Genomic DNA, 15,531 nt, shown 5'->3' with positions numbered 1-15,531 from the left:
AACTCTCATAGGAAAACAAATAACATTGAGATGCTAAATATAGATGATGTGGCTTGTATGGAGGCTCTTATGATTCGAGAACATGTTTATGATTTTTTTGAACATTGCTTACCAAACAAGAAGGGTGGCGGCGAAAGCCAAATGGAAAAATTTGTGAGTCAATTGAGCCACATACTGTCTCTTGGTTGGAGAGGCCCTTCGAGGAGGAGGAGGTTCATGGAGTGGTGAGAAAAATGGTAAGAGACAAAGCACCAGGTCCAGACGGTTTTTCTATGGGATTCTTTCAATCATGTTGGGAGGTGGTGAAGGATGATCTAACGAAGGTATTCCAGGAACTTTTCTCGGTGGAAAAATTTTAGGAAAGCCTTAACGCCACATATATTGCACTGACTCCTAAGAAGATTGGGGCAACAAAGGTTAATGATTTTCGGCCTATTAGTTTGGTGAATGGGGTCTACAAGATAATTTCTAAGGTGCTTGCAAATCGGACTCGGTTCTCATTGCCAATGAATGTATAGATAGTAGACCAAAATCCGCCAATACAGGTATCCTATGCAAGCTAGATATGGAGAAGACATATGACCACGTTAATTGAGACTTTCTATTCTACTTACTTAGGAGTTGTGGTTTTGGGGAGAGATGGTGTTCGTGGATCAATTGGTGCATTTCAACAGTGAAATTTTCAGTTTTGGTGAATGATAGTCTAGTTGGTTTCTTCAACAGCTCCTAAGGCCTAAGACAAGGAGATTCGTTGTTCCCCCTCCTCTTCATTGTGGTTATGGAGGCGCTTAGTAGAATGATCTCGACTGTGGTCCTTAATGGCTTTGTGATTGGATTCTCAGTTGTTGACCCCAATAGGAGTACTCTTACCATTTCTCATTTTCTGTTTACAAATGACACTAATATTTTGTGAGGCAGACCAGAACCAGGTTCGGGCACTTAGGGCACTTCTACTTTGTTTTGAAGCGGTGTTAGGTTTGAAAGTGAACTTTGACAAGTTAGAGCTGGTGCCAGTTGGCAATGTTCGTAACATCCACTACCTGGCTAACACTCTTGGATGTAAGGTTTCCTCTCTCCCTATGCATTACCTTGGTCTCCCATTGGGGGCTGCCTCAAGGGCCAAATCTATATGGGATACAGTGATAAAAAAAAATAGAACATAAATTGGTTGGTTGGAAGAAACTATACTTATCCAAAGGTGGCAGGATCACCTCAATCAAGAGCACCTTGTCTAATTTACCAACGTATTTCCGTTCTCTATTCCCAATTCTAGGAAGTGTGGCAAACCAGATTGAGAAACTTTATCGTGATTTCTTCTGCAGTGGCATGAGGGATGAACTCAAATTTCATCTAGTCAATTGGGATAAGATCTGCTCCACAATCGCATTTGGTGGTTTGGGAATAAGAAATCTAAGGACTTTTAATCAGGCCTTACTTGGGAAATGGTTGTGGCGATATAATATGGAACCGGAAGCCCTATGGAAGTTGTTGATTGATTGCAAATATGGATGTGTGTGGCGGGATTGGTGCACTAGAGAGGTAAGTGGAGCTTAAGGAGTGGGAGTGTGGAAACACATTAGACGAGGGTGGGGGATTTTTACTCGTCACACTAGACTTGTGTTGAGAGATGGCTCTAGAATAAAATTCTGAGTGACCTTTGGTGTGGGAATAATGCCTTAAAGGAATCCTTCCCTTCGGATTTCCGTGTTGCAAGTGAGAAAGATGCTTCAGTGGCTGATGTAATGGTGATATATGGGGACCAGGTCCAATTGTAGATTAACTTTAACAAGGCGGCCCAAGATTGGGAAGTTGGTAGCTTTGAGGAATATTTTAGTCTCTTGTATTCCGTGTTGCAATCGAGCACTCTAGTTGTTGACTCGTTGTGGTGAGTACCCACAGGTAAAGGCACATTTTCGGTTCGCTCTTCTTTAAGTCTCTCACATAGTTGCAAAACATTCAGTTTCCATGGAGAAAGATTTGGCAAAACAAGGCACCTCCTAAAGCGGCATTTTTTGCTTGGACAGCATCTCGGGGTAAGATTTTGACGACGGATAATTTGCGGAAGCACAGGGTGATCATAATAGATTGTTGCTACATGTGTAAGAAAATTGGCGAGACCTTGGATCATCTCTTACTGCATTGTGAGCTTGCTAGAGGACTATGGGATGAAGTTTTTTGCATATTAGACTTGGCTTGGGTTATGCCCACCTCAGTGACAATGCTGGGAGGTATCCCACAAATCAAAATTGTGTGGAAGATGGTTTCTATCTGTATTCTGTGGTGTTTGTGGTAGGAGCAGAATGATTGGACGTTCGAAAACAAGGAGCGCACAATAGAGGAACTTAGATCTGTTTTTATTAGAACTTTATTTCTATGGGCCTTAGCTGTAGATTTTAATGGTCGTGATGTTCATGACTTTCTTGTATCCTCTGTTTCTTCCTAGATAGGTGTTATCTCTTGTATACCATCTTGTGCACTTGGGGTATGCCTATTATTATTAATACAATCGTTTACTTATAAAATATATATATATAAGCACAAAATAGTAATTCCAAAAGCTATGCTACTATGATGAAGTGTGAGAGTGAACTGGAAATCATAATGTAATGGCTACCAGGAAGGCTGAATTCATATATCACTTGGAAAGCTAAATCAAAATTCTTCTCCACGAGAGTCTCAGCAATTTGGCATCTTCTCCTGCACAGCAGCAGCAAATAAGTCTCTCTTAGTATATAAATACATTTCTGGAGATAGTATTCCACAAAAGAAGAATGTACAAATGCAAAGCCTTTTTTACCGACTTAAATTATAACCCCATAAGATTTCATAGTTTGGAATCCATGTACATTCATAGAAAAAGTGTACCATTTTAGCCATGAAGATTACCAACAGGTTTGTCTTAGAGAGATGGATAAATAGATTTTGGGGGGAGAGAGAGAGAGAGAGAGAGAGAGAGAGAAGGGGGACTACATCCATGTTCAATAGCCTATGTCCAGGAGGCCCCCATTCCCAATCGAATTGCCTTATTTATTAATAGGAAGCAATTTATTCAAATATTCAAGTAAAAAAATCCACTGAACATATTGTTTATCAGTAAACAAGTTTTATTGATAGAAATAGGCATAATCCAGGTACACGGGAAAAAATCCATTGAACATTCATTAACACTAAAACACAAATAATTAAAACATGTCCCTAAGAAACAAATTTGGGAAGCTCTAATGTGGCACTCTATGCTCTCCATTTAATAGTTTTGCCATCCATCATCAAAAAATAACATTTCGGCTCTGCCTTTTGCTTTTCGTAATAAAATTTTCAATTACTTAATAAAAAATATTTAAAAAATAAAATATTTAAATAACACAAAGAGTTGGAACTATACTGATTAAAACCGACATTTTCTTTCTGTATGTACTACTTGAGACTGGCTTTCATAGACGCAAACCTGAATGTTTCAGGGTCATTTGGATTCCCAAAAAGTGAATATTTCCACTGTGGCCCATCTGAATCATTAAAGGATTTCACAACTTCCACCTATAACAAATCAAAAGGATGTTCGTGAGAACTTGACCAATGAAATTTTCAAGAAGAGTAAACATTGATAGATCACATTCATATATATTATCATGTTTTGGGAATTTCGTGACCAATCAGTTTATTAGGCAATGCACATTAGTAGATCAATGTCCACATGCACATACAGCTTTGATGACTAGCACACAAAAATCATCATTATGCGTGTAGTTAAGAAGCATGTAACTTTGGTTACTCAAATTTTGACAATGCTTGCGTGAAAGAAGAATGTACATATCATTGACAATATAAATGGTAAACGATGATAGATCACATTCATATATACTATCATGTTTTGGGAATTTGTAACCAATCAGTTTATTAGGCAATGCGCAAAAGTAGATCAATGTCCACATGCACATACAGCTATGATGACTAGCACAAAAAAATCATCATTATGCGTGTAGTTAAGAAGCATGTAACTTTGGTTACTCAAATTTTGACAATGCTTGCATGAACTTCAGCTGAGGAAAACTATTTTTGCTCAAGTGAAAAGGTAATCTTCCAAAATATATTTTTTAAAAGTTTTGATTACATATTCATCAGCATACCCTTCAACCACCAATGTCCTCACCGAATATTTGAACATTGTCTTCCAGGATTGCTAGCAGCTTACAAGTAATAAATTTTGCTCCATATCCAGTAGATGTCATTACCTGAATCGAAACCCGAGCAGAAAACTTCACAAGTCCTTCTTCAGTAAGCTTCTCAGAAGCACTTTTTCCTCTAGCACCCTTTGTGACAAGCTTAGTAGAATCCCCTCCTCTATGTCGGGCGGACAAACCTTCATCAAAATGCATCTATAACCAGAGGGAAAAAAATCAATGACAGAAGGAAAGATCTATAATAAAAACGGAAAAACTACATACAAACTCATGAAGCACGTATTACCAAATTAGCCATGTTATTGGGCAAAGTTGTATTATCTAAGTACATTGTTAAATTAGCAAGAAAAAAAGCACGCAAAGATGCTTTCAATAAGGGATGTCAACCTTGAATTCCAAAGAAAGAGCATTGTGATGCAAACAAAATAAGATCCCCTTGTGTTTGACCCCAAAGGGAGGAGGGGGAAGGGAAGGCCTTTTGGCCTGGCCTAGCAAACCTTTGCTAGTTGTCTATTTTTTCAATAGCTTTAAGCATGTGTTTTGACTAGTAAGGCTTCTTATATCTGTGACTAAAGATCAGAAGAGTCCATTTTTTTCTCTTTTTCCCCCCTTTTTAGTGCTTAACAAGGATTCTAATCACGGCATTGCCGTAATCTTGAACTACTGTCCACATAAGGTTTGTAACTTTACTATTCTTGTCACAGTACCAAATAATTTGTACTGATATTCAAGAGATGCGTCTATAGCAAGTCAGTGCTTCTTGAAATGATATTTACATATTGAGCCCTTTAAAACAAACCATGTGTTAGAGAAGCCCCCTTTCTGCACTTTTCAATAAATTTATCGCACATCAAATGTGTCTATTGTACTTGCAAAGAACAGAGCATTGTGAAGTTCTCTTTCTTCTGCTAAGAGAAAAAAAAGTTTACTTTCTACTTCCCCCCTCCCATTCATCAATTTTAACCTGTTGCTATTCCATCTATAAGATCTGGGAAAGTCCTCATACATAGCATATTCTCTCACTTGCGTTCCAAACCATTACTCCATCGGTCCCAAACTCACCCAAACACAATCTCCAACAACTGTAACCATATTTCTCAAGCAATGGTGCTGAAATTCCCAAGCTATCCAACTAATGCCATCGTTCTACTCTAAATTAGACCAACTGAGGTCATTTCAGATCAAATAATAAAGGACATACCTTAGCATGTTCCAAATATTTCACAGCTTCCTCTTGTGTAGAAGAGTTCATAAACAACTGAATACAACAAAGTCCAGCAGCAACGTGGTCCTTTTTAATAACCTGGACCATTACATAACTTGGATCAGTGACTAAATCCAAGAAGACCTCAGATTAATCCACCTAAAATGAATCTGAAGCAAGAAAATAGTTTCAATCAAAATTCAGCCAAAAACAATCTTTTGGAAAAAATAGGAATTCAACTAACTCAATCAATGAAAGAGTTCTGTTTTTTTTTTTAGCATAATAGTGAAAAATGAAAAAGAACAAGAATAATAACATGCAACTCATGTTTGACCAAAAATGAATGCTGCTAAAAGGAGAAAGAAAATATAAAGTCTCTTACTACTTCATATACAAACCTACAATATATGAAGGACAACCACGGAGGAATTACTGCTGAAACAATGTCAAATGAACATGTTCAAAACAGTTCAAAACGAATATAGGACCATTCCATTTGCCTAACATCCCTCCACTCAGACTAGACTAGTTCAACCCCATATCTGTACGAATTCTTTAACAATATATCCAAAAAGATAAATGCTTTAGCCACAAAATGATCCCACAAAAGTAAACCCACAAACTGGCATGATTTCATATGATACATTAGATCTACTTTACAATAAAAGTAGTTTTACAATCTAACGTCATATGATACGTTAGATCTACTTTACAATAAAAGTAGTTTTACAATCTAACGTATCACATCAAGCCAGGTCAGTTTGTGGATTTACTTTTGTGCGATATCTTTGTGGCTGTAGCATTTCTCATCCAAAAAAGCTTATTGAATCACCCGGCAGCTTTGCTCTAGCAAATGTTAGTACCTTAGAGTAAACATAAGGGAGGAGAGAGAGAAAGAGAGAGAGAGAGAGTAAATGATCTGTGATATATGGAGTCAGCAATATGCCCGAAGGGAAAATGTCAAAAGATGAATAATTAAACAGACTTAAACTGTCGATTCCACCCAAACCTACATCTTTATTAGGGGAAGGGGAAGGGAGAAGGACAAGAGGAATGTTATAACAGCCATCAAAGCAGTAGAAATACTTATATTTTCAGCCTAAATTTAAAAAATATAATCTCAAAAAATTACCTGAAACTTGTATAAATAATTGAAATGTTTGTGTGTTTCACAATAGGTGCAAATTCTGACAAGGGCTGCAGCTGTATACTGATTTACTGCCACATCCTGCGGATTTGCTGAGGACATTCTTGTTGAAACCACTTCCTCAAGAACAGGCATCGCACCATAACCAACACACAACTCGCACAAATCATCAATTGTCCCATAATCAGTCACTGAAGGATCAGGTCTTTGAGGAGATGAAGATGAAGTTGCAACTACCCCCATCGTTGATGGTTGGGGAGGGGGAGGAACGGCATTTGGAGGAAAAAACAACATACAAGCATCATTGTAGTAACCATTCCTAAACATAAAATACAGCAAATGCTGGCGTGCATACTGCAAAGATTAGAAGATGGCATATTTAGAACCAGACCACCATGAATAAAACTAGAAAATTAATATTAAAATACTATGCTGGTGAGAGATACTGAAAACAGTGATAACCATACTGCCTGCAGAAGTCAACAGCATATGGGGAAAGACTAAAGGGTCAAAGAGAAATATTGGAAAAGATTTAACAGAATTCTAGATACTGGATCAAAATAAATAGCACAACAAACTTTAAGCCAGAATCGTTCTTTTTTATGTACTCAATATTTTGTGAACAAAGCAGAGTCGAATCTGTGGATTCTCGGATATGAAGATACCAAATTGGCTATATCAAAATGGCATGTCCAGTAAGTGGTATTTGAAATTTCTTCATAGTTATATTGCAAATTTTCTAGATAAACCTCTTAAAAACGTAAGTCTTTAACAGCTCTATTGACTTCTCTGTGTAAAAGCATGTCCATGTGTGCTCAGAATAAGAACTAAATTTGCTAAACTAATTCATGAGATATCTGCTAGCCTAAATCCAGAAGAAAAAGAAAAGAACTGGTATCTAAGTGCCAGACATAAAAAGATAAGCTTGGTCATGAAAAGTTGAAGTTTACTTCTTGTAAATAGTTAACACATTCAACATATCGAATGCTGTCCAGATTGCTGCGAGGTCCATCTTCAAAGTCGGAACTCTGGGAGGAATTATTATCCGTGGACAGCTGAGACCGTCGGGATCTCTCTGAGCGTGGAAAGGTAGATGGCATGTATAAAACATTGAGATATGAATCAGCAGAAAGAGAATCATCCAGGATTGTAGGTGCACTTTTGGCCAAATGCTCATACCTGCAGTATATCTTTCATTGGTCAGAATGTAAGCAACAAATAGAATCTGACAACTGTATTTACATTTGTCTTGGTTATAGAAAATTTGTTTTGAATAGCTTAAATGTACTTGTACTTATTCACAACCAAAAAGCGACTGGAATTATGTCAGCATAGAAGGTCATATAGAAACACAACCGAAAGGATTCAACTGGTCTAACAAGGTACAAGACAAGAAGAACGTGAATCTATAACAGCAATGTTGCTAAGAGATGTAGTTAATTTTGATGCAGTTGACTACAGATCTCACTTAGAATGCAAATATACTATGCGGATCTTTGGAAAACCTGAGCTTTTATCGTAGGAATACCAAAAGATTCCTCACTTCACATATCACAATGGCAATGAGGATTTCATGTAACCCACCCCAAGTGGGCAGGTGATGCAAGAATTTTCACCTAACGTCTAGTTGGACTTAATACTTAGTAAGTTAGTTATCTGTTCTTTACTTTTTATCTAATGGTCTTCTTTGATGAAAAGATCTCATCCAAGAAGACAAAATAAATCAACTTGATTATAGTCTAAAGTGTCAGAGTACATGATAATTGGCAGCCAGTGGCAGTAGTTCTAGGTGTGCAATTATGCTAATTCAAATTAATTATATGTTATTCTACAGTATTAGGAAGTATTGCAATATACAAGATACAAAGCTTTCAGCAAATATCAAGCCAACGTTGTAACTAGCAGGGGCCAAGATCTCCTATAAATTAAAACTTAGCCTGGCATGGATCTAGGGACATGGCTCAGCTACAAGTTCAACAGCAACATCAACAGAAGCTCAAAGCAGAAATAAATATAGGAATTCTTATGTAAAAGCTGCATGATATCTTACATGGAACGAACTGCTGAAACATCAACTGGTGGACCACCTTCTATTGTATTAATAATCTCTAAAATGACAGGTGCAGGATCACCCTTATACAATTGAAGGGCTTGCCTGAAAATCATTGGAAGGGAAACAAATATGAAGACCATCTACATTTCCACTTGATAATGAGAGAGAACATGTATCTCATTAATTTATTAAGCAACTCATCTAAAACATTACTGGGATTTTACATACTTAAACTTCACACGAGCTTGTGCATAACGCTCCATCCGAATCAAAGCATGTCCCCATGCATTCCAGACAGGAACAACATCAATCTGTCAGAAGCCCCAAATATTAAACTCAATATCACCATTGACCAGCAACATTGATTACAAAAATGTCTACGCATTATGTTTACCTTACACTTTTTGCAAGTATACACAGCCATGCTGTATCGTTCATCTACAATTAACCTGTCACGGAGATGTGCAGATGACTCCTTATCAGCAATGTCATCAAGAGAAGCAGCAATTCCTGATCCCAAGAGGCTTTGAAGCAGCTCAGAACGTCCTAGCCAGATTTCTACCAGTGTAAGAAGTTCAGATAACTCATCCGTAGACTGGCTACCCACACTGGAGCTACCAGCATCAGAAGATGCATCATCAGCATCCCTACTTCTTTCAGAATTACTTGACATGTCACTACTCCCTGTAAGCTTTCTCAGCAAGGATTTACAATAGAGTAGTCCCTGGCATGCAACACAGCAAATATATCTCAAGCATTAAAAACTAGACATGTAAAGGAAATTGGATAACAAGGCCATATGGTCATGAGTAATGAAAGAAAAAATGCATGTCCTTGCCTACTTTAACTTTTGGTTTCTAATGACTGCACATAACACAAACATGTGAAAAATCGATTGCTTCTCCTGACATGCATTCTAAGGGCTAGGCAAATGTAATACCTGTACAATGGTCTCTGTGGCATGATATGCTCGACCAATTGTTTCCATGGATGCATTCTCAGGCAACTGTTGGGAGCTCAACACATTCTTCATCTGATTGATACACAAGTCCATGGCACTTTTGGCAGACACTGACTCATCAGAACACAGAGAAAGAAGTGCCTAGAAATAAAACACCCAAACCTTCAACAGACTCAGAGCAGCAGCATAAAAAAAATTTATTCTATGCACAAGTCACAAATCTAAACAACATATGCATAAACTCCGAGGCCAAAAGTGGCCACTTTCTACATTACATATATGAGTGGTATTGCTTTCAAAGGAGAAATTTATCAACATATCTAAATTTTCAACAGATACATAATCCGCAACTTCTCATAACTCTGGTCTCTATTTTTCTTTTAATAACTACAACTTCTCATAATTCTCTTCTAGGATATCTAGGATCTAAATTCTGGTTTTAAAAAAAAAAACTCATGATGTAAGCAAAAACTTGTGTGATTAACCCAAAATTGCACTTGCACAACCTCACATACCAACAGTTACGCCATCTTTGTTTGCTAGTTTGTGTTGCACCAATAGTATAAAACAAGTACTTAATACTACACTCCACACTCAAGCATGGTGAGGCCCTGAGATGAACTCCAAGATTGGATCAGTAACATGTGTTCCGCTTTGAGCTTGAGACAAACAATCTCCCACTCACAATGAGTCATAGGCACCAACAATCATTATCTCTTATTTCGACTAACACTTGTCCCATTCTAGGTTCATAGTAATTGGCTACCCTACGTACAGCAGTACCAGTACTCAAATGGTGATTTTTTTTATAGGAAAAATTAGAATTTTATTAATAGAAGAGAGTAAGCGAAACCCAAGTACACAGAGTGATTTAATATAATTTACACAGTGCTGAGCTTCCAACATATGAACAAAACATATTTTAGCTGTTTCACTAGAATACCTTAAAGAGAGTAATGTCAGGGGCACTTTCATATCTGTGAGATGCACGAATAGCTTCATCTTTAACAGCATCACCTGTCAGCATCCATTCCTCAGCAATTGAAACTGAGGGGAGCCGTTCTTGCCCATCTCCAGGATATGATGAAACACGATCCTCTTGAATTCCAGTCATAGCCTCCCAAGCAACCCTTTCAGATGAAGTCAAACCAGAACTCTTTCTTTTCCGATAAACATCTTTTGGAGCAGCCTTGTCTCCAGTATTTCGTGGAGCCCAAGAAAAAGCTCTGCGAGCCTCTTTTTGCAAGTTACTTAGACTGCTGGTGAAAGAGGACCGTGCAGGAATACCTGCTCTTGTTTTCTGCCTTGGTCTTGTTCCAGAAACAGATATCCGATGTTCTCTAGGTTGGGAGCTAATACTGACAGTAATAGCTTTTGCTGCATATGCAATAACTATGTTGTTGTCTCTCAATGACGGAAATTCTTTAAGGATCTGTTGACAAATATAATCCAAACATAATGTTCATGATGTCAATACCTGAACATAGGAAGATTTTTTTTTTTTTAAGAAGGCATGATCAATGGGCGTCCAAAATGATTTATTATTTTTTAAGAAAAATGCACGTTAGTTTAAGCATCTAAAACGTTCTCCTGCAGTACCAGGGCTGCAGATTGCAGTTGTTTCCTCATCAGAAGCACCTCCAGTATCAAATGAGGGTGTTCATGTAGTGAAGAACATCTTTGCTGCCATGGCAAAGGCAAGGCAGCCAAAACACGAAGACCTAAGGCCCAGGAGTTAAGCCGTGAAACCTCAACATCTGAGAGATTTCCTTCTCTTCGCTTGAGAAAGAAGTGAACCTTTGAAAAGGCAGAAAGAAAGTCATAATTAAGTAACAAGAAATTTCAACACCCAATAAGACAATGAGTGTAATTGAATCACATCTCCAAGAAAGAGGACAAGTAATTACAAGAAGTTGCTTTGACCGTAAATTAGGTAACAACTGCATTGCACCCATGGCAACTGGTAGAGCATCATCTGAGTCACGTAGGGAAGAAAGAAACCGTGAAGCTTCTGCTGGACCTCCACCATTGAGAGGATCAGCAGTGAGAAGTTTCACAAGTTGCCGGCCCTGCAGTTCTCTCCGCAAATCTATAGATAATCCTGCACTTTCTGCCACTTCTAATGCAGCAGAAACAGCTCCTTTTCCCGCTAATCTAAGTGCTAAGCCCTCAGGATCTTCCTTACATTCTGCTTCAACCTGAAAATAAAGAGCATTACGGAGAAATAATTCCTAGCAGCAAATTCTTAGAGCACTTTTTCTCTGCGAGGCTTTTTATCTTAATCCAGATATAGGACAGAATAAAAACCTCTTGCCAGCTACTATAATGATCATCTGCACTTAATATGTGGCTGTACCTCTGCAAAGCTTGTTTCATTTGCAAGACCTAAGCAGCTAAAAAAATTATGTCATCAAGGAAAAATAATAGACTAAAGCAGCAATATAAATTCAACAATACAAAGGAAATCTGCCAAGCTTCAAACAAAAGAATCAACACATCAAATTACAACAAAAATACAATGAAGCAAAACAATTAATAAAACCAGCACCTCATTTCTAAGTGGATCACTATGTGGCAGGTGACAGCTGCACATTGTCAGAACATCCAAAGCAGCATCAAGTTCCCATCTGTGCATATACCTGGAATAAAATGTGAGTTTAAATATTACGGCCTACAGGTATAAGCATGCCAATATTCCCCATAAACATCAATAAAACGTGTATAGCTCCATTTTCTATTTTGATAAGAAATATTTATTAATAAGTGATGTATAGCTAGCTCCTCCATTAATGGCGCTGAACAAAAGATATTGTAAGATTGAAAAATAATGAGAAGGACTATGCTGATTGAAAGACGTGGTTAAATATCACAGTAAAAAAAAAGGACTAGAAGCTGATTAAAAAAAAAAAAAAGGATTAATACTTCTAAATTTTTCTTATGGTGATCAGACAATGGACGTGCAGTTTATTTTATCCACCCAAAAGCTTTTTAACTGTCAGGAAGTGGACCAAATACCTCTCCCTCGCCCAAAACTGCAAATCAACATGAGGAAAAGGAAACACTAGAAATAAAAACTTGAAACTACCGGGGTTCCAAACCCAGGGTTCAACCATGACCTTTAAAAGAACCAAGTGGACCAACAATTCCTATAAAGCAAATACTAACATTGTAACAATTTTAAAATCGTAGATATCAGATAGCATGGACTAACAAGGAGAAGAAAAAACTGCTTCAAATTTGGGGAAAAGAAGAATCAAAGGAGAAGCTGGTCGTAAAAAAATGTTGTGTCTCAAGTATCAGCAAGCATTCACTTAATAAAAAAAGTATAAGCAAGCATTCGCCAGTATCAAAATAACTAAAAATACCCACACATACTTGAGGGCAAGTTTAGCAGCCAGCTGCTTATCTTTCAACCGCAGGCAATACTGCCAGCTATTGCTCCAGATGTTATGGCTGCCATACCCTTGAGGTTGTCCAGAGATTGAATTATTCTCTTCCCCATGCTCGATGAGTAGCTGAAGTAACCGGTCTGATACTCCATTACTTAGAAAGCGATCCGAAAGTGCAAGAGCATCCATTAATTTTCCTTCATCAATCAACCTATTAGAAGGAGAAAGTGTGCAAAAAATATTAAGTCGTGGGGAGAAAATAACAACTACAAACCACTAAAACCTAAAACTTTCAAAACATGAAGAAAATGGCCCACTAAACCTTTCAAAACAAAACCCAGAAAGAAAAAGAAAAGGGAAAATAGTGGTGAGGAAAACTAGAAAGATAGGCACTGATTCTGTTAATGTTGTCATGTCTTGACACATGTTTTCTGACCAATACGCCATTAGAAAACAGGAAACTTCTTCCTAAAAACTTCTTAACGTCTTAAATGCAATTCACAATTTATATAGAGAAAACTGTTACTGGTTAAGATTCAGTACATCTGTCTTTGTTCCTTTTTTTTTCTTCCATCTCAAGAACCATTTACAATTCTTATTAATCCTTCTTATACAAGTTACAAACTTACCAGATATACAGCTGAACAAGAAAGTGACAAAACAAGCCCCATGGTGATAACAATTCAAACCAGGATAATTGGATGTGGCAACTCAAAAAATTGGAAGTACTGATCCAAAAAAAATTATGTTTCAATCATATAAAACATGAAAACAAAGATGACTAAAGAATACAACCGAGAAAACTAAACAAGTTAACCAGTGATTTATAGTAAGGGATACTGAAGCGAGAGACTATAGGCAGTAATACCGTTCAATGGCTTTCGCATAGGGTTCTTCATTCTCCCAATCAAAAGAAAGGAAAACTGTGGCATCAAGTTCATCAACCTCAGATTTCAAGGAATCGTGCCAAGGATCAAGAGCCGAAACCCCTTGACTGCTGGATTCTTGCAAAGCTGCTGAAATATTACTGCTGTTAATAGTGTCATCCATTTCTGACTCTGTATCATTGTCATGCTCCCGGAGTCTTTTAATAGCATATCTTGATTCAGGTTTAAGCTTGGCATCATCAGCTCTTTCCTTTGTTGCGACAGCAAATTCTGAGACTCGATGAAGGTTAGTTTGCATTTGTATCCATCGATTTAAAGTTGGGAACCTGTACAGCAAAACACAAGGTTAAACTTGAAAACCATAATGTAAATCCTTCATGTGAAAAATACTCCCTGTGGAAGTATCTTACCGCTCAGATTGATCAAGCGCGAATTCATAAAACAACCTGTCAGCATCAGGTGCCTGAAGAAATCCATCATTGAAGGAGCCTGATATAGAGGAGTCACTGCCAGAGTACAATATACTGCTCCCAAAAACACAAGCTAAGACAGCCCTCACCGGAGATATTTTAACCAAATGTTTTACTACATCCAATTGGAGAGGGTATAGTGGGATTCCAGGTGTTGCTGAGGAACGGGTGTAACTATTAGGTTTAGCTTCTTTAGAACTGGGGGAGAGTACTTTATTTTCAGAGTCACTCTGTGAGCAGGTAGGAATGACAGGAATGCATGCCCATCCATGCCCAGATCGTGGAGGATAAACTGGAGGTACACATGCAGAGATCACTTCATGCACAAAATCAGCACCCATAATTTCAGCAACCTTTCCAGCTGCATCGGTGCTGCCTCGGTCAAAGACCAGACGAGTTAAAAGCTGCAAGATACAATAATGATACATGAACATATTTATGATCCTGTCGGAAAGGAAGATATGCTTACTCCTTAAAGCATTAACTTGTAATTGATGCTTGCTGAAAACTTGTATTGTACTTTAGAACCCTAGTTCCTACATCTCCTTGATAAAGTTCAAGCCAGACTGGTCATTCATATATAGTCATCTATGAGGCATTTGGTGGTAGCATTTCAACAGTAGTATAACCTAGAAAGAAAGAAATGCAGATACCTTCTGTAGTTAAAAGATACTATTATTTCCAGCTTAATGTAACTAATACTAAATTCTATTTGACTAACGGTTATATTTAAGCAACATGTTAATCATATTTATTGGGAACATTAAGCTCAACCTATCATTCAATAAGAAAAGGGGACATTTTCCCACATATATCTCTATCATCATTATTTTTTATAAGCCAATCATGGGTTTTAAAGAAAAATGTAATCCAATAACATTGGAGCACATCTCCATGGACTGAAAAAAATCTCTATCATCATTATTCAAAACCAAATCCCTCGCAATTATGTTTTCTTGATCATTATTCATGACATGGAAAAATTTCATCAATAGGCGTAGATTCAACTCATAATATATACACAATAAGCTATTCAACAGGTATGAATCAAATTATCGTAATTTCTTTTGCATGCTTTACCATTCCTCATCATATAAACATATTGTAAAATCATGTATCTTGACTAGTGTTAAGTTACTGTTGGGCAAACACACGGGGTAAATTCCCCAATCCCAAAGTGATGTGGTAAATTTGTGGTCTCAAAACATGCTAATGATGTATTTTTCATCTAAATTATTTCTC

General features: G+C 37.4%; 1 protein-coding gene across 1 annotated transcript in view; it reads right to left on the bottom strand.

The window, feature by feature from the left end:
- LOC121261278 overlaps window positions 1-15,531 on the bottom strand; it is a 38,727-nt gene that overhangs the window by 7,590 nt on the left and 15,606 nt on the right. Inside the window, exons 15-32 of the mRNA XM_041163572.1 lie at window positions 14,230-14,693; window positions 13,801-14,145; window positions 12,919-13,143; window positions 12,092-12,182; window positions 11,851-11,928; window positions 11,451-11,741; window positions 11,143-11,340; window positions 10,487-10,975; window positions 9,523-9,684; window positions 8,977-9,306; window positions 8,811-8,893; window positions 8,580-8,684; window positions 7,480-7,708; window positions 6,515-6,883; window positions 5,380-5,481; window positions 4,230-4,373; window positions 3,446-3,534; window positions 2,615-2,697 (exon numbers count right to left, since the gene is read on the bottom strand). Coding sequence (XP_041019506.1) covers window positions 2,615-2,697; window positions 3,446-3,534; window positions 4,230-4,373; window positions 5,380-5,481; window positions 6,515-6,883; window positions 7,480-7,708; window positions 8,580-8,684; window positions 8,811-8,893; window positions 8,977-9,306; window positions 9,523-9,684; window positions 10,487-10,975; window positions 11,143-11,340; window positions 11,451-11,741; window positions 11,851-11,928; window positions 12,092-12,182; window positions 12,919-13,143; window positions 13,801-14,145; window positions 14,230-14,693 — 3,877 coding nt within the window. The remainder of the gene's footprint in view (window positions 1-2,614; window positions 2,698-3,445; window positions 3,535-4,229; window positions 4,374-5,379; window positions 5,482-6,514; window positions 6,884-7,479; window positions 7,709-8,579; window positions 8,685-8,810; window positions 8,894-8,976; window positions 9,307-9,522; window positions 9,685-10,486; window positions 10,976-11,142; window positions 11,341-11,450; window positions 11,742-11,850; window positions 11,929-12,091; window positions 12,183-12,918; window positions 13,144-13,800; window positions 14,146-14,229; window positions 14,694-15,531) is intronic.

Source organism: Juglans microcarpa x Juglans regia, chromosome 4D, assembly GCF_004785595.1.
Source record: "Juglans microcarpa x Juglans regia isolate MS1-56 chromosome 4D, Jm3101_v1.0, whole genome shotgun sequence".
Classification (NCBI taxonomy): domain Eukaryota; kingdom Viridiplantae; phylum Streptophyta; class Magnoliopsida; order Fagales; family Juglandaceae; genus Juglans; species Juglans microcarpa x Juglans regia.
This window is presented reverse-complemented; position numbering and strand designations above follow the sequence as displayed.